The 18,410-nt window shown below is 42.3% G+C and overlaps 1 protein-coding gene and 1 non-coding gene across 2 annotated transcripts in view; both read left to right on the forward strand.

Moving 5' to 3' along the window:
* The first annotated feature begins 500 nt into the window (after positions 1-500).
* On the forward strand, positions 501-605 carry LOC116662889. The gene has a single exon (XR_004318972.1). It is a non-coding gene; the product is annotated as a U6 spliceosomal RNA (small nuclear RNA).
* An 11,909-nt stretch (positions 606-12,514) lies between these two features.
* The window catches only part of HSD17B4 (hydroxysteroid 17-beta dehydrogenase 4), a 74,782-nt gene continuing 68,886 nt past the window's right edge, over positions 12,515-18,410 (forward strand). The window contains exons 1-2 of the mRNA XM_006176022.3: positions 12,515-12,699; positions 16,714-16,767. Coding sequence (XP_006176084.2) covers positions 12,642-12,699; positions 16,714-16,767 — 112 coding nt within the window. The 5' untranslated portion in view covers positions 12,515-12,641. The remainder of the gene's footprint in view (positions 12,700-16,713; positions 16,768-18,410) is intronic.

Genomic DNA, 18,410 nt, shown 5'->3' on the forward strand with positions numbered 1-18,410 from the left:
CCCTGCTGTCTTGGGCCGCATGTCAGCAGCCAACCAACAGCAGTTCTGATGCTGGGTAAACACTGATGACCGAATAATGTGGGGTGATTATGATGGTGATGACGGTGTGATCTAAGAAGATCCTGAAATATAAACTACTGTGCCAGCCTCTTACCCTTTGCACCTTCTTCTTGGTCCATCTTTTCAAGGGAGTAAGAGTTGCTTTTAGGGATAGCTTTGGTAGTGGGGAAGCAGATATTATCAAGAAGCAAGACTAATGAGTTGGAGCACGGATCACACTTCTTGGGGGTGACAAGCCATAACCCTTAGCTTCTTGGTATCTCAAGAGATGGCACTCCTGAGGTCATTTGTGTAAAGGTAGACATCTGTGCCTCCTAACCCCCTCCCCCACCCTTCCTCACCCTTAGCAGCGCTGCTGCTACTTAGAATTGGAAAACCCTACGTACAAGTGAGAGCGGATCAGGGAAACTTTGATGGAAGTTCTCACAGATGATAAACTTGTTCTTTGGGGCAGCGCATATACTAAAATTGGAACAATACAGAGAAGATTAGCATGGCCCCTGTACAAGGATGACATGCAAATTCATGAAGCATTCCATTTTTTGTTTTTAATTGTTCTTTGTTCTAGGAAAGAGGAAGTGGCACGTTTAGGGTTATCTCAGTCAAGATTAGTTCTTGCAGAAATAGAATGGCTATCTCTGAGTTTAATCCTTTCCTGTCTTCTTCTGAATGTTCTGTCCCTTCTGCAGGTATCTTATACTGATCATCTTGGGATTCAGACTTTCCCACCCTGAATATGATGCTATCATAAAGCATTTATTGGGGCTGACTTAGCACAGCTGTTTTATAGTGTACTCTCTCACTGTGAGGTACGTGGTGTTGTTGTCTGCTTCATAGAAGAGAAACTAACGCTGAAAGGATAAGAAAATTTCCCAGTGACTCAGCTGGTAAGTGGCAGAGCCCCGGGCTTGAACCCAGGACTCACACCGAGGGCCCTGCTCTCTGTGCAGCGCCCCGAGGCTCCCAGAAAGCAGGTAGGTGGCTGAGGTGCATCCTGAGCATTCTCCTTCTCTAGGCTCTGATGTTCAGTGGCAGAATGCTCTGTGGTGGATCAAAGAAAGTTTCTGTCAAAAAGTTATCTGAATCACCTTAGTACTGTCTTTACCTATGTGAGGCTCATTCATGCATATCCAAATTAGAAAGCTGACAATCATTAGAAGTAACAACTAGCTTGTTACTGAAAGTGAGAAAACTGAGATCCACATTGTCATGTCCACAAATCAGATGACTGGTTTAAACAAGTGGATGAGGGAGCCATTTACTGACTGTGACCTTGTGCAGGTTGTTGTTTTCTCCATCTCTCCTTATTTTCTTTTGTTAAGTAAAGATAGTTGTAATACTTACATAATCCATGTAAAGCACCTGGGTAAAGAAGAGTGTTTAGCATATAATAAGGGCTTGATTCCTGCTAGCCGCCATAACGACCACCATCACCATCGTCAACATCACCTGGAGAATGTGGACAAGGATGTGGAGGTGATGGGAGTGGTGCTGAGTGGACCAGAGTCCAGGTCGCTGGGCTAAGATACCTAATGAGATTCTAAGAAAACGCTAGTTGTTGAATTCTAGATTTGAAACGTGCTTTAGCCATCATCCAGGCTATTCTATGAAGAAGGAATCTGACGCACACAGAGTTTATTTAGGAGACTTGCTTAATCCTTGGGGTGTTTTAAACTAGCAGTTTATATTTTAGGAAGAGTCACATTTAGGGAGAAATGTTAATGTTCATTTTGAAAGTATTCACTAGTTCTCATGTTGCACTTCCCTCTTTTCTTCCAGAATATAATAACACAGTCAGCAAGGGTACCAGAGCCGTGCTAACAGTTTCATCCAACCTACCAAATTCCATCTTACTGGCCTGCTGGCTCCCTCCCTCCAACAGTGACCCCTCTCATTCCCCAGTGCCTGGCTGAGGTTGTGTTCTTGGTGGATTTTAGCTGTAAGAATGGTGATTGGTTGGTTCCTTCTGCATCACCGTTGTCCCTGGCTATAGATTTGACATACGTCCCATGTACACAATATGTAAACCATATGGATACCATGTGAGAAGAGCCTCTCTCCTGGGTTAGCTCTTTAGGATAAGCTGAAAGCTCTGGGGCTGCTTGCCTCTGGCTCCTTTAGTCTCTGTTACGGCCCCTTTGTTTTAGATCCTGGAACTTCCAAGATCGTGACAAAGTGAGCGTAGGGGAGGAAAGGTGACTGACACTTGTTACGTTGCTTTGGATTCACAAGTATTGACTCTGGCATAACTTAACTGTGAGTAAGAGATGCTTTATATTAACCGATTAAGTCTGTATTTGGCCAAAACATAGGACCACTGCCCATATGTTGGCAATAGTTACCTGGCCTGGATTTTAGGGATTGTCCTGAGTTCTGTTATATCTTGTTGTCTTTCACGGGCCTGGAGTTTAGTTAAGAATATGTGGAGTTGAGACCCTCTGCTCAAAGGGTGTTAGGACCTATAATTGTGTAGATTGTAGTCATTTACATTTTGTGGCTCAGCATTCATTTTCTTTCTGTTGTTAACAACATCCTGCTTTCTCTGTGGAACAGGAGCACCACCTGTCCCCAGCTTTCTATCCAGGTACTGATGTCACCTCTGCTGACAGTTGGGCACATGACCTGGGTCTGGCCAGTCAGAGCATGGCATCCTCTTTGTGTCAGCGATGAACATGTAATGCAGCTGTGCCGTGGGGCTCAACTGTAAATCCTCCTAGGACTTTTGCTGGAGATACAGGCAAAGAACCATTCTCTCTTCCCACTGGACTTGGAACTATGAGGCTGTGAGTCTGAAACTTCTGGTAGACAATGTGCTTCCATGAGGAGAGAGTCAAACTGAGAAAGAAACGGACCTGAGAAGCAGAGTCAAGAGTTGGAGGAAAAGTGAGTCCTGATGTTGGGTCATCTGAAGCAGCACTTCTAGCTTCACCAGTTTCAAGAGCCAATACATTTGACTTTTTTTTTTGCTTCAGCCAGTTTGAGTCAAGTTTCTTTCCTATAACTGAACAAGTTCTGATTGATACAAGATGATTGATAGGTTTGTTTTGCATTCCCTATGGAAATTTCTTGCTCTTTTAGAGAAGGGAGAGGGAATCTAGAGACCTCAGTGCCAGGAAACTTTGCCTAGAAACAGACTAGTGGGCACTTGAACTGGTCAATGGGGACCAATGAGCTAGAACTTAGAATTAAAAGTCTGTCCTGAAGTATTATGAGAAAGTTTTGATTCAAATTAAAATTTATTATTTCTAAGCATCTGTGATACTTTAAAGTATCTTGGAAGGCTTCAAGGTGTCCTCTGGTTAAGAAAATAAGCTTTGTAGTTGAAGCTTGGGAAAGTGATTTCATTTCTTTGAGCCTCAGTTTCCTCATCTATAAAATGGGCACATCTAGCATGCCTATCTCAAATAATCCTTAAAGCACATAAAGCACTCAGAACAGGATGTCTAGTACATCCTTAATAAGTAGAAGCCTTCACTATTAATAATGCTCTGAACTTTTCTTTTTTGGATTGTGTGATGAAACATATTTTATCTTTGAGCCAGAACTAAGAGTCAAAATAATGTAAACTAGAAGTCCATACTCTCCAGAAAGAGGATACTAGGTGCTTAAATCTTCCTTAGGCTGACCAAGATTTGTTTGCTAGCTCTTCCAAGTTGGTAGATAAAGGGAAATCTAAGTACTGATTGTTTTCTTATATTTAGTGAAGGACCAAGATATTCCATGGTGTTCTCCTTGCTCAGTTTAAGACTGCTATAATTTGTCAGTGACTGTCCTTCTCCTGATGGAAATAAGAGTTCAGACCAAGCTTTACCTCCTGCTCACTTAAAAAAAACACAACACAAAATAATCAAAAAGCCTAATCCAAACCAATTTTTATCTAGTACTATGTGCCTGGCACTACGCTAAACTCTCTCTGTTGACCATCCTGTCTCCATGACAACTCTAGAGGGTAGAAAGTCTTATCACCATTTTACAGGTGAGAAAACTCAGGCTGAGAAAGAAAGGACTGTTGACAGGCACATAGCTGGTAAGCGGTGGAGCTGGGATGCTAGCTCAGGCTGCCTGACTCCAGAGCCCGCATTTTCTCCACCACACAAACTGCCCCCACGCCCGTGCACTCTGCACTCCAGCAGGATGGGTGTCCTCACCCTCCAGTTTCTGAGCCCAGATTTGTTCACCATAGGTCCGAGAGCGTCAGGAGACCTAGTTCCCAAGAGTCAGAACCCTCAGGATCACCCAAAAGGCTGATAGTGGGATTTTCCAGTGGCAAATTGTGGGGGCAGAACTGAATCTCTTTGAGGAAAAAGAATGTCAGGATGTCTTTCCTGGGAAGAAGTGTTGTAGTCTCATTACATCTGCTTTCTGCTCTGAAAGTTTGGAGATGATGTCTCATTGTGAAAGGACAATCATTCTTTCCTAATGAACCACTTAATAATTAATTTTAATTACATTTGGCTAATATGGGAGCCAGATGTGGGTAAGAAGTATCTACTCTTTTTATTTATTTTTAAAAACAATGCTGAAAGAGGAAAATGGAGATGTTCATTTGAAACAAATGATTTATTTTATGTGAATTTTGAATAGATGACATGCCTCGTTCTAAGACAAATTTAAGACAGTGGTAATGAACATCTTCCATCACCCTGACCATCCTTGATCCTATCACCAGGATGACTTATCTGAGGTATTTACTGTTGCTGTCAGATGTTGTCATTGCCTTGGCTTGTCTCCCCGTGATGTGTGTGTGTGCACGTGCATGAGGGGTGACTTGGTGATGACAGGAATTAACAAAAGATACAAGTAGAGACTGAAACAATACTGAGCAAGTAGATACTAATGACCCTCATCACACAGCAGTGAGCAGCATGTGGTTGCGGATGGTGAGGACCATCACACTGCACAACGCCAAAGGGGCTATTTGCACTAGATTCAGACATCAAGGTTCCCTGGATACGGGGAACGAGATAGGAGACTAGGGAGAGGGAAGGGCCGAAACGTGGTGGAGGTGGACATGTGTTACTTCGTGGCTGCCCAGAATTCATTTACTCTATTTCGAATAGCTTCTGGCATTAATTGGGAATCTACTCTTCTCCTGCTCTCAATGTAGGTAGAGCTGTTTTCACCCCCAGCTCTAAACACTGCAAGTGACTCAGGTCTGACCAATCAAAGCTTCATGTTCCCCTGACTGCAGAGATGGATAATGACAAGTCCCTGGGGCTCTAGGCTCCTTTGCTGAAGCTTCTGAGATAGAACTTGACATAGAGACTTTTCTGCCTGTGTCTGGCCTGATCTCAGAAATTCCTGAGCTTTGGGGGCCCAGTTGTAAAACTGACCTGAGCAGATCTAAACCTGGGAAGGAACACAGATACAATGGCAGGAATACAAGTTTGCGGTGAATTGGAGGCATGTATTTCTCCATAATAAATGAGCGTTGCAGAAGAGGGACCAGTGTTACTAGCAGAAGACTGTTAGGGAGAGGAGTTTTGGGAATTGCATCATGAGACGTTCTGGATCTGAAATCTGTTGGAAGATTCCAAGATTCAAGATGTGATGCGTCTCCCAAGTTTCAGTAAGCTCCTCTCAAGCTTTCGAGATCGCGTTGTACAGGGCCTTGGCTGTCTTTGCATTCCTTTATCCAGCTGAATATTTTCAGGCCAAAAGATTTAGCCATTGTTCTTTCTTCAGTCGTCTGGAGTCATCTTCGGTCTTTAAGGCATCTTGGGTATTGTTTTTTCCAGCTCCCATCTTTTCTCTGACCACCATGACTAGATTAAGCTTTGCTTCTGAGTTAGTGTTTAAAAGAGTTTACATTTCCATTCAGTACTACACTTTGAACTCTGGATAAGAGTTATCATAGAAATCTAGTGATAAACAGAAGGATCTGCTCTATAGCACAGGGAACTATGTTCAATATCCTATAATAACCTATAATGGAAAAGAATCTAAAAAAGAATATATATATGTCTATGTGTATAACTGAATCACTTTGCTGTACACCTGAAACTAACACACCACTGCAAATTAACCATACGTCAGTTAAAAAAATAAAAGAAATCTAGTGAAAGAATGAACTCTTGGGACAGTCATTTGGTAATTTATTTTCAAAATAAAAAAAAATCATAGTTTGGAAACCTGTTTGGTTGAATCTGTGTGTCTTAGTAAGCATCAGTCAGGATTCAAGGAATCATACTTCTTTTGTCACAGTCATAAGTTATCTTCCATTGTATTTACTCCTCCCTGTAGTTTTTGCCTGACATTCTGCCGGCAGCATCTGACTAACTCTGCTGAGGGAAAACTATCTTACTCAGCACTATTCATCATTTTTTAACCCAGGCTGGGCTAACAATGAAAAAAAAAAATAAATCCCCAAACACCCTGCATGGTTAATTGGGTATAATGTGCTACCATTTATGGGGCTCAGAGTTGTGGAACTTCCCCAGGCGCAAAGGACTCTGGAATGATTGTGGATTATAACTGAGGATTTCTGTTTACGGCATTCCAAGAAAGGCATTTTTTCCAAGGCTCTGAATCTGACCTTTCTCTGCTTACTGAGTGCTTAGTGTAGGCCTTTGAGAGTTACTCATTGGCTACTGTATTACCTAGTTGCTATGGTGCCATGATAAGTTAAATCAAGAACTGCCTGAATCATTGAACATTGCAAGTATTATCATAGACCAGATAGTTGGGCTCTGGTGGCAAATCAGAGAGCTGAGGCAGGCACTGCAGGGTGCCTTCAGCACTGAGACAGGAACCCACTTCTGTGTGAATCAGTATCAACTCGGGGAGCATTCCTCTGGAAAGTCAGCCTGAAACAGCAGCGGGAGAAGTAAGCTGCTCCCAGATGTATTGTCTTCCTCTCTACAGAGAGATTTTCAAGTATCTGCTCTGTCTTTGGTCAAGAAAAAGTCTCTGGATTATTAGAAGAGGAAAGAGGATGGGGGAGATAAAAACAGCAAAAGTTCCGTTTTCTCCGGAGTGATAGAGCCTAGCCCTAAAAATACTGAATGAGATGCTTTTTTGGCTCTGTCCTCCCTCTTGTGGTGACTGTGGTGCCACTATTTTCTAACTATTTTGGCCTAAGGTGGAAATCACCAAATTGTTTACCATGAGAACATGTTGACATTGGATATAACAATCCAATAAGGCAAAGAGCAGAGGTTCTATGCTGCATTTGGCCACATCTCTCAGAGAGTTAAGATATTCAGCTGTTAAAAGTGGTAAATAAGTGTGTAGATCCACTGTTCCCACCAAAAGATAGTGTCCCAGATTCCAGCACAGTCCAGATCTATATTGCAATTGCCAGCCAACTGATTTAGGATTACCTGGGGGATGGAGGAAGAGAAAACTTCTTGTTTGAGCCTTTCAGTTTACCAGTCATACTGTGTCAATTGGCCAGAATCTGTGAACCTAAACTCAATTGAAAAAAAATCTTCTGTAAAGAGGTTAGTTTTGCGTCCATGTGCTCTTTTTCCAGAGACCCAAGACTTTCTCCAGCTGTGTTGTAGCTACTGTCACCACCAAGACGGTGCTTCAGAGGTTCACAGACATAAAACTTTCCTACTCCCAAAGATGCATTTAAAAAAATTTCTTTCCTGCAGATATTTTCTTGCTGCATCAGGTCCAAATTGGGTCATCTATCCAAGGCTAAGAAACAAGCTAAAAGAGGAAAAAATTTGCCAAAAAATCCATTAGATTTCTACCTGCTAAACTGAGCATGAGAAGAAGCCAAGTCTGAGGTGCTTTGTTCCTGGTGCTAGTGTTTTGTCTTAAGTTCATGCAAATACAGTTGCCTTTGCAGTACAGGGATCCCCTAGAGGGCTTCTTGTGACCCCAGGAAAAAGTTTTCTGTCTCCATCCAAGACTTGATCCTGACTTATGCAGCATGGGTTCCTGGAAAGCCTGTGTATTTTCCCAAATGAATCTATTTTTGTATTAAACTTGGCTACTGTCGTCTACAAGTGCTAAATCAGCCGGCACAGCTGCAGTCTCAAACCAGCCGCAGCTCAGTGACAGCTGACAGAACCTCCGGGAGGGCCAGCCAGTGAGATCAGGGGCTTTGCAGCCAGGAAACATGCCCCAGTCATGCCGCAGGTGGTTTAATGAAGACACCATTATCCTCACAGACCGCTACTAGACACTGCCACTCGACCTCTGACACCACAGCCATTGAATCTTGCCCACCCCCGCTGGAACTGATGCCATCTCCACTACCACCTGTCACCAGAATGGATTTGTATAGTTAGTCACTCTCTCCATCCCAATTCAAAACCTTAGGAGGAAGCATCTGATCGACAGAGCTTAGGCTGAGCTATGCCTGGCTGCCAGGGAGGCTAGGGAGGTGAGAATCTGGTGTTTTCAGCTGAGGCAGGAAATACGTGGAGGTATTCTCCAACAATAGGAAGTAGGTTCAGAGACTCAGCAGCAAAAGAGAGAAAAATACTGTTTCACTGTAGTATCCCTTCATGATTTCCCAGCATTAGGACTAAGTCATAATGCTTAGTGTCTCCCTTATAAGAGGAACCCCTTAGAAAAGAGACATCCATAAAGTCGGAGCAAAGGGACAAACATAGGAGGACTTCTTTTTTTGGAGGGGGCAATTTTTTTTTACGTACATATATATATATTTTCAAATTCTTTTCCATTACGGCACATTACAAGAAATTGAATACAGTTCCACGTGCTATATAGTAGGTTCTTGTTGTTTATCTATTTTATATATAGTAATGTGTATATATTAATCTAAAAGGAGGACTTCTGACTAGCAGGAAAGATCCTCACTGGGAAAGGGAGAAAGGTTAGGAGGGTAGATAATAGGGGGTGTGCTTGGCCTGGGGTCTTCAGGAACCCAACACCCCTTTTCCCCTTCTGGGGCCTGGGCTTGAAGAGGTGGTAGGGGTGAAAACAGTAGAAACACCAGACAGATTTTGACTCTGAGAAGACACGGCCATGCAAGTCACTCTGAATCATCATAAAGTGATTGTGGCACAACGTCAGTGGCCTTGTTGGTTTATGTAGTAAGGGGCTAAAGGTCCTACTCCTGTCTCTCTTGGCTCCTGGCTTGCATGGAAGAGATAGTTTTGTTTGCTTTAAAATTTTATTTGAATTTTTTTTATTGAAATAATTTTAGATTCACATAGAAGTTGCTAAAACAATTCTGAGAGTAAGAGATAATGCATGGTTGATTCTAGGAATACCTGAGCCCACACCCGATGTGAACGCGATTCAGAGGCTAGACCGATCTGAGTAGGGGCCAAGTGCAGACAGGTTGAGAACTACTGGGACCCCTCAGTTATGCTAGAAGAATAAACCTTAAGTTTTATCTGCCACAGACTTTATTAGTAGCCTAGGGGAGAAGCAGAAGCCAGCATTGCTTTAAGGAGCACCCCAACCCCTGCCAAACCTTTCCTCTAACTTAATGTGACCTTTAGGCTAGAGGAGGGAGAAGGGAGAAATCCTGAAAGATCGCATTTCCCCCCAAACAGACGGAGTTACATTTAATTGGCAAATTTAAGTCTCTTCTGCCTCCCTCCACAAGTATGAGGACTTGAGGAGAAGATAAGACCATCAGAGAACAGGGCGCACTAGTAAAGCAACAGTCTTTTGTAGTGTATTATACACCTCACTTTACTTCCATGACTGATTCCTAAGTCGGAATCACCTCTCGTTCATATTCAAGACATATTTATTTGGGCACTTACTGTCCTGGGCACTTGCATTTACCTATCTCCATTGGCTCTATTGCACTTCATCGTAGATTACGGTTGGGTTGATTTTGCACTTAATTTCTGAACGTAGGAATAATGTACACAGCCACAGCCGTTTTTCACTCTTATATTCTTTTTGTTAGCTTTTTTTAAACAGAAGAACGGGGTTATTGGATTAAACAAGAAAGATTACAAGACTGCTAAAGATACCCCGCATCAAGATCTGGGTACTCGGTTCAAGTGGAGCTGGGCAGAGGAGCGGATACCGAGCTCACTAAGCTTGCTCGCGTCATTTAGCCCGAGGAAGTTTGGCTCCGCTCTGTCGCCGTAGCAACGTCCTTCTCCGCAGCTGCAGGGCTATGGAGAGCGCTGTTTACAGAGTTGTCGCACTGCCTCACCCGTGACGGCGATGCTCAACGCTCATTTTTACATCTTGCTCTGAGTCTACAATCCGGATGCCGGCAGACTGGGCCGCCTGGCCTCCCTTGTTCCTAGTAAGCAAAGAAGTTCGGTAGTGGCTTGATGCTGGGAGAGCGTCTTGGGTCGGCGCGCCTTGCGGGGCGCAGAGCTCCACCTCCAGGCGAGGCGCCCGGGCGTGGCCGGATCCTGACTCACATCGCTAGGAGCAAACTCTGTTACTACAGGGGCTTTTTTGTCCTTGAGTACCCTCGAGGCTAGCCTTTCTGAGTTTCAGTGATCACCAGAATTAAGGGGTCAGACGTTCAAAAGGAAGATACGGACAAATGGCGAAGAGAGCAAAGGGGCTGATGTAGGGGCGAGCTTTAAGTGATAGGGCTGCTTTTTGAGGATTTAGACTTGAGTTCTAGAGAGACTTTTCTTGCTCTTCCTGAGAGCTGAAATCAAAGTCTTAGAACTCTGGAACCGTAGCTGTTTGCTGGGCATCTGTAGCCGTAGCTTCACTTCGCTTCCTGTAGGCAGTTTGCCCCACATTGAAGTCCCACCATGATGATGAGCATGTTGCCTCCAAAAGTTCATCTCCCAGGATTCCTTATTTTGATGAATGGCCCACCATCATCTTAGATTCTCAAGCCAGAAATATGGGGGTTATTTCAGTCGTTCTCTCACATTAATGTCCAGTTAATCAAAAAGATCTATTGACTCTGTTTCCAAAAGTATCTCTGAATTACCTACCCGCTGTTCAACATTTCCTCTGTGTTACTTCTGGTCTCCATAATTTTTCCCAGTAGGTTTCTACTGTTCCCCTTGCCCATCTCCAATCAATTCTCAATGGTCTTTTCATATGTAAACATCTCTCTGGCATAATCTTGCTTACACTATTTTAAGCACAAAATTCAAACACCTAAATGATCTGACTTGGTTTACTTTTATGCTTTCCCCCCCACTCCAGTGTAGCTAGTACTTCTGTTGCCTGTAGTGTCCTCTATTTGCAGAGCTCACTTCTTAAGGAGCTTTGTGCAGCATCTCCTTTGGAAAGTTTTCTCCCCAGCAGGGGTAGGGTCCGTTTGTTTTGGCACAAGTCTTAGCATGCTGCCCTGTTAGTAAAGTTTTACCATCTGACTTTGAATAATTCAGGAGGACCTTATGGTTCATCTGTGACCTTGCACTAATTACCCATAGGTTCTTAATAAATGTTAAATGAATAGCTTATGCCATCTGACTGCACTCAATATACAAAAGCAAAAATCATTTAGGAACACCTGTTGACATTTTTCTGTCCTCTGACATTCTGTTACCAAGGCTGTTGCCCCAGAATTATACCCCTATTCCTCCCTCCATTGGAAACCAATTGCTGTTACCTAAGTTTTAGGAGAAAGCTGAAAAGAGAAAAACAAGAACAGGTTCCAACTACCCTCAAGACGGTGTAAGATTTGACTTCCAGTGTACCTTTAGCCTCATTGTATGCTCATTGTAATATGTTAGCATGCTAAATGACACACCAACCACCGCCATAACAGTTGACAGTTACAATGACAACAACCGGAAAAGCTCATACAAGGACGGAAAAGGAATGTTGCATCAGTTCTGGATCTAAACCACACCTCTGTTCTAAGATAAGTTATAAGTATTCCTCCCACTTTTCCCAATTCCCTCCTTTTTACCTCAGCTCTGCTATACATGGTGTCTCCACCCAGACTGGGTTGAGAAGTTGATTTGCAAACTAAGTTCCTGCTTCTCCATACCTTGCCAATTGAATAAAGCTTGTGCAGTTCCAGTCTCAGCATTGGTTTCATCATTGGCTGTGCGAATTCTAGCAGAAAAAGAACCTCCCTGGCCGAAACAAGGGGTCTCCGCACAGGATAGGACCACCGCGCAGGTCTAATCAACCAATTTGTAACAGTTCCATTCCGGAGACCAGCCGAATTCCACTCGGGAAAACTCTGCATTTTTCATGGTTCCCAGATGATTCCCATCCAGGAGGTCCAGGGATTACATTCTGAGAAATTTTTCACCCATCAGTAAGTGTTTCTTTACTTCTTTGGGGTTATTTCTGAAAGCTGCTTAAGGATAGGGGCTGCATCCTCTCCTAAATCCAGGAAAGGCTTGTTGAGTGAATGACAAAACGTTGAGTGAAAGGCTATTCAAGGTTAGCCGAGCCAACCATTTTACCACACAGGTCCTAACAGCTCCCATTACTTCCCTGTTGCAGAACTGGCTCTTTAAGGCCAAGCCTCTTGGGCAGGCTCTTGCCGTGACTGGAGGCAGACTGGACTACATTTCCCAGAGTTCCAAGGGATTCCCCGCGCAGGCGCACTTGGAAAACTAGGCGTCCGTCTCCTCCTCAGAAACGTGCAGGCCACTACCTTCCCTCCCCGGCCACTCCCCTAGTGCTCCCAGTCCGGCTGTCTGAGCGTCTGTGGTTCTCCGTGTGTGTTTGTGTCGCTACAGGCTGGACTTATGGCCTCGCCGTTGAGGTTCGACGGGCGGGTGGTACTGGTCACCGGCGCGGGGGGAGGTAAGCTGGTGAAGGCGGGGGGCGGGCGTCTGTATCTCTCTCGTGTAGGGAGCCTTCCTTTTCAGCCTGAGGTAAAACGGTAGATGTGGGCCCAGCGGCAGGGCTGCGGGCAGCAGAGGCGGGGCGGCTTGGGGAAGCGAGCGACTGGACCTGGTGGGGAGGTGGCAGGACGGACAACGACCGTTCCCCGGGCGCCGAATCTGCTGAGGGAGAGGTGAGGCTGACCGGCCTTGAGAGGGGAGCCAGCAACTCCTAGCGCATCCCGCTTGCCTCCGCTTTTAGAGCTTCTCCAGGTTTCAGCTCTTGCGTGAGGAGAGGGGCCAGGCTGGGTTGCAAAACTAGGTAAAAGTTCTTCCCGACGCTTGTCTGTGCGCGTCATTTGAGACTCTCCTGCGGATAGACTCTAGGCCTCTGTCAAGTCTTTTAAAGGTGGCAGTAAAGCTGTCTGGGGGGCCTGGAATCACCGCCAGAGGAGTAGAGGTGTCAGCCCCTTGCTTTTGAAAAGTCAATCATTTTTCCCTCTGTCAGATGGTTTTAAGTTCACGAGAGGGCCTTCTCTAAAAACGGCATCTGATAAGAGTCCTTCTAGTTGGACTTTGTATGCTTACCAAACCAAGTACCGTACTGCCAAGTCCACTGGAGTCTTGGCATGGGTTGTAAACTCAAATGCTTGCAGGACTCAGGCCAGTGATAGAGGAATAAAATGAGAGTGAGGTGGAGTAGGACCTGGGGAGCAGAGGCCTTTCTGAAGTGGGCCAGATCTTCCTATATTTCACAAGCAAAACAGAGATTTGTTATATGACATAACTCTATTTTTAGAGGATAGAAAATTAAAACAAACCACTCATACCCACATGGATGCTTTGCAGGGAGATTTTACACTATTTCCAACCAGTCTATGACGTTTATAACCTCCAAGTGCAGGGATCTTGACCTTATGAGCCTTTGATTCCCTACTGGTAGTGCCTTCTACCTAGAATGGACCTAATGCAGAATTAATGTGAATTATATATTAAAAGTCACAATGAAATTCTGTCAATTAATTCAATGTAATTTTACATCTCCATTGATAAAGTGGATCATCATGCTTCCTTTCAGAAAATGTCTTTAATATTGACTAGTCAAAGATGTTTTATACCCGTAGCTATGTTCCTTCTAAAACAATCACATGTTTGTAGGAAAACATTTTGTTTACACTTTGCTTTTGATGGAAATAAGTAATGCACCCATGTTTTAAACCTCTTTTGACGGTGAGTGACTCACAGTGTGAAATACATTGTACTCCAGGACCCAGTACACACACATACCATTTATATTTGAAAAAAGTTCGAGACATGGTATATGGTAAACGTGGTGCACTTGTAAAGTTTCTATTGTTTCATTAAGTAAATGCACTGTAACGCACTACCTTGATTTTCTGAAGTGTTAATGAATTGTGACTAGACAAGTATGAATTTAGCACCTCCTGTTCATAAATTGATTCATATTTTAAAGAGCCTGGATTTTGATACAGTTGCTAGCCATTAGATTTGAATATTGATCTGAGGGTAGAATATAATTTTGTGGGAAAGTTGAGACTGTCATAAGGTCCACATTAGGCCATCATTATTGAAAGAGATCTAGATTTAGAGATCAAATTCCAGACCTAACGTGAAGACTGTTGTCCTTGAGGTCTTGGGGTTCTCATTTACAGATAAGTACCTATAGAGTTGAGGCACTGCTGAACATCCCAGGAGGGTGTCCATGAATGCCTACTAGGCCTGTGTCTGGGAATTAATCTGACTCCAACCCACTCATATTCTAGAAATGAACAGAAATATTTTTGCACTATTCAGGTGCTATTATTTACCTTGGAATATTGGCTGGTTTAATGGGAGACCTGGAAGGAGAGGTTTAGAATTGTCCAGACCTAAACAATCTTGCCATGATTGGTGGTATAATAGGAATTTGTATGCGTTAGCTGACTATAGTGCTTGCTGGGGCTGTAACTGTGTAAGAGTGGTGGAGTTGGGCAATGAAGGGAGGGAATCTGGCCATTTGGAACTTGAGATGGTTGTAAAATAGCAAATTGTAGATCCGGAGATAGCGAGAAGCGTTGGAGTAGTTGAAGAGACTGAAGTCAGGAGAGACTTGGAAGTCATTTGATTTCCTTTGATTGGTAAAGGTAAAAGGTAAAGCTAGAAAGTGAAATAGTCTAGGTACCTGGTCTCCGGGGCTCTGTTAACTTAAAGTCAATAGAAGTCTAGCCCACTGAAGAGAGCACTAAACAAGCAGGTTGAGAAAAGAATCAGCTGAGATTTGATGGTGCTAAAGAAGTTAAGGTCAAAAGAGAAATGGGGGAGAGAGGATGACTGACAATGAGCCTAGGTCTGGGGCAGATTTAAGACAGGATTTGAAAGAGGATTAAGACGAAACAGAAGCTCTTGAATTTAACTTTTTGTGCATTTTGACTGTAAAGCTCTGCTGGGCACCGTGATAAATGCAAAAGAATGACACAATCTCAGCCCACAAGGACCTTCTATTTTAGTTAGGGAGACAGACTAACACATATAAAGTATTTAAATAACGTTTATATAAGCACAGATGTAAAAACATGGGAGGACGCTTACGAATCTGTTAATGGACTAGTGGTATGCGAGGGAAACAGGAGAATGTCACTTTTAACTTCATATACAGATTTGTGTGCAGTTTGTATGGCCTTTATGATAAAGGTAGATCACTTACGTATCTTTTGAGAGAATTATATAGTTTGATTTTGAGATAATTCTCTGATTAACTTAGATCAGGCTTTACTAGAGACCTACCCCATCCTTTCATCTGATGATTTTCTACTTTGCTACCATAACCTTTTTGCATTCTAGTCATTAAGAATTTGATTTCTCTAAAAACCTCTTGTTTAGAACAAGTGCTTTAGCCTTGATAAAATATGAGGAGTTTTGTATTAGCTGACTTCTGTCTTATCCATTCAGAGTGGATTAAATTTTAAAATAAAAATTTTGGTGAGCCTTTTGTTTTGGAAAACTTTTTATTTTGGGTTCTTTTTTGAAGAGCCTGATAATTTCGCCATCTCAATTTGTTATCTGTGTACTTATTTATCAATTAATTTAAATTAAATTTAAACTACCAATTAAATTTCAAAAAGTGTACATGTTAAAACAAATTAAGCAATACACAAGTAAGCTTTCTACCTCTTGTTGCTAGTCAGACAATTCTGTTCCCCAGAGGTAACCACTAATTGCCAGTCTCTTATATTGTCTTTATTCTATGCCTAGAAAACTTACATAGGTATGTATCCATTTTTGAATGCAGAAATTTATAGCTCATACCTTTGAGTCAGAATTAAATATTTCCTGTGTATGGTGATTGTGTGATCAAGGTTCAGAGCAGGATATAGAAATCACTAGATATTTGAAATAGGAAAGGACTTCGTATAGGGAGTTAGGTTTTAGACAGTACCTCCTGGAATTACTTATGGAACAATATAAAACTGGTCCATTGGGGAGCTACTACCTCTGAGGCTGGCATTGGAACTGTCAAAGCCCAAACAGTTCCTGGACCCCAGGATCTAGAGAGTAGAAGCTGCCAGCCAGAGATTAGGGAGCTAGTCAAGAAGGTGCCACTGTATCCACTTAATACCTAGGAATTTTCAAGAAATCAGCTTCTTAACCAACATCAACAAGTCAGAAATCACAATGAGCTGGCTTATTCCTCATTTCCTCTTTCCAGTTTTCATGCAAATGTGTTCAAAGGTGGAACCCAGTTCACGTCTAGCATCCTAGAATCTAGGCAGAATGGTAAGAAATGGTAGGTAGAATAGGTAGAATACAATTTTAAGCTTTCCAACCTCTGCAAGTAGAAGAGGATAAAGTAGAGGCTGAGAGTACCAACAGGGACTCTATCCTTGTAATGTAATTAATTGCTCACCAGTTACTTTGCAATAGGGATTGAGTTGAGTGGGCCAAAAAAATTATGCTGTCCTTTGCTCAACGTTATGATTATTTTGTTTTTCAATAGGATTGGGCCGAGCCTATGCCCTGGCTTTTGCAGAAAGAGGTGCATCCGTTGTTGGTAAGTTCATATATTTTTCTTTTTAATCAATAGCTGGGAACTAAAATACAGTCTTCACAAGGCAGACACCTTTGTATTTACATCAAATAATTTGTCAAGGTCAAATTTCATCACTAATTTTTTCTCCTGTCAGAAAAATTGTTTCCTGTTTTAGGCTGACTTTTTAACTTACTTTTTAAGGAAAACTAGTTTCACAGAATTTGCAACTTAACAGAATTGAGAAAGATGGGCAAGCATTCATAGTATAAAAGGAAATTCTTGAGTTTGGTAAATTGTGGGCTGTAATTTTTCAGTGTAGAAGGCTGGTGCAAGATGAGTCCCTCTGAGTTTAAATATATTGATACGGTAAGAAATAAGTGCATTTTCATAACTGGAAGTTTGAAATCAAGGAATCCAAAGTATGGGGTTTTAAAAAATCTTTCTTCAGAAGTTTTCAAGTGGATGCTTTTACAACAGTTTTTATAATTTATAATTAAAGGGGCATTTGCATGAGTTTTATGGGGAGGTGGTCAGTTGGAAGATGCTGTATTGAAGAATTCCAAAGGTGGGAGATCTTGGTAATCTCAGTAGTTTGCCCTGGCCTGATATACTTGGCAGTTGGTGAGGGCATAGGAGTGAATTTGTCTACAGCCAAGCCTTTGTGGAGAATAACGAAATGAGTGCTCTGAGTTGGGTTGGTGTGTAGGGCAGATGTTATGGCCCAATATTTATTAATATCTTTCCTGGGCTAAAATTGTTGGCCTGCAGTGACCTCCCAGTCTCAGATTTCCTACATCTTACTGGGGGATACAGAGAGGCGAATTTCCTCCAATTAGTTTATGGAAACGTGTAAGAAAAGAGTAAACAAGCACCCGGGTTTTCTAAACAAAGAAGACCTAAGCAGGACAGTTAATGCACTCTTCTCCTTCAGTGTGGGTGTGTAGCTTGTCTTTACGGAAGGGACAGAGAGACTTTGGATGTTCCTTGTTGAAGGTCATTGCCACTGTGTGTTAATCCAATCTGCTTTTTGTGACAAGGACACATTTTGACATATGATATTTGGCCAAAGTGTGTATTTCAGGCCTTCATTGCCAAATTTTCCCAAAAGTATTTCATTCTTGGGAAATGTCAGGGCCTAAAGGTACATGTCATTACTATTTTTTTCTTTCAAAAAATACTGCTATTTATTTATTAATATTTTATCTTATAACTTTTTATTTGCTTATGTCTTTTCCGCTCAATTCTAGAAGTGCAAAGACCTCATTTTATCTTCTATATCTCCTAAAGGACCTAGAATATTGCCTTTTGTAAAGAAGGTACTTTGTTCATTGGTTCTTTTATTGTTTGATGTAGCCTGTTTGGCAGGGGGGTAGTGATTGGTGAGTCTTTGAGATTGGTTGAATAAATTTCTACCTTTTTTGTTTGACTAAGATATAATCTTAGTTTATAAACTGTTTTATAAAACCTTTTACAACAATATGTTTGTGTGGATCAGTTATCCTCTCTTTATTTATTACTTTTGAATATGTTGAATTCAGATTGGAGTTTTTCAGTTCTAAGGAAAATAATCAACAGGGATGGTGTGTCTGTTTATTTTGTTTTTGCCTTAGGGATGATATTGCAGTAATTGCTTGTAAAAGTCCAAGAAGGCAGAGAATTCGTGT

Source organism: Camelus ferus, chromosome 3 (assembly GCF_009834535.1).
Source record: "Camelus ferus isolate YT-003-E chromosome 3, BCGSAC_Cfer_1.0, whole genome shotgun sequence".
In the NCBI taxonomy this organism is placed as follows: domain Eukaryota; kingdom Metazoa; phylum Chordata; class Mammalia; order Artiodactyla; family Camelidae; genus Camelus; species Camelus ferus.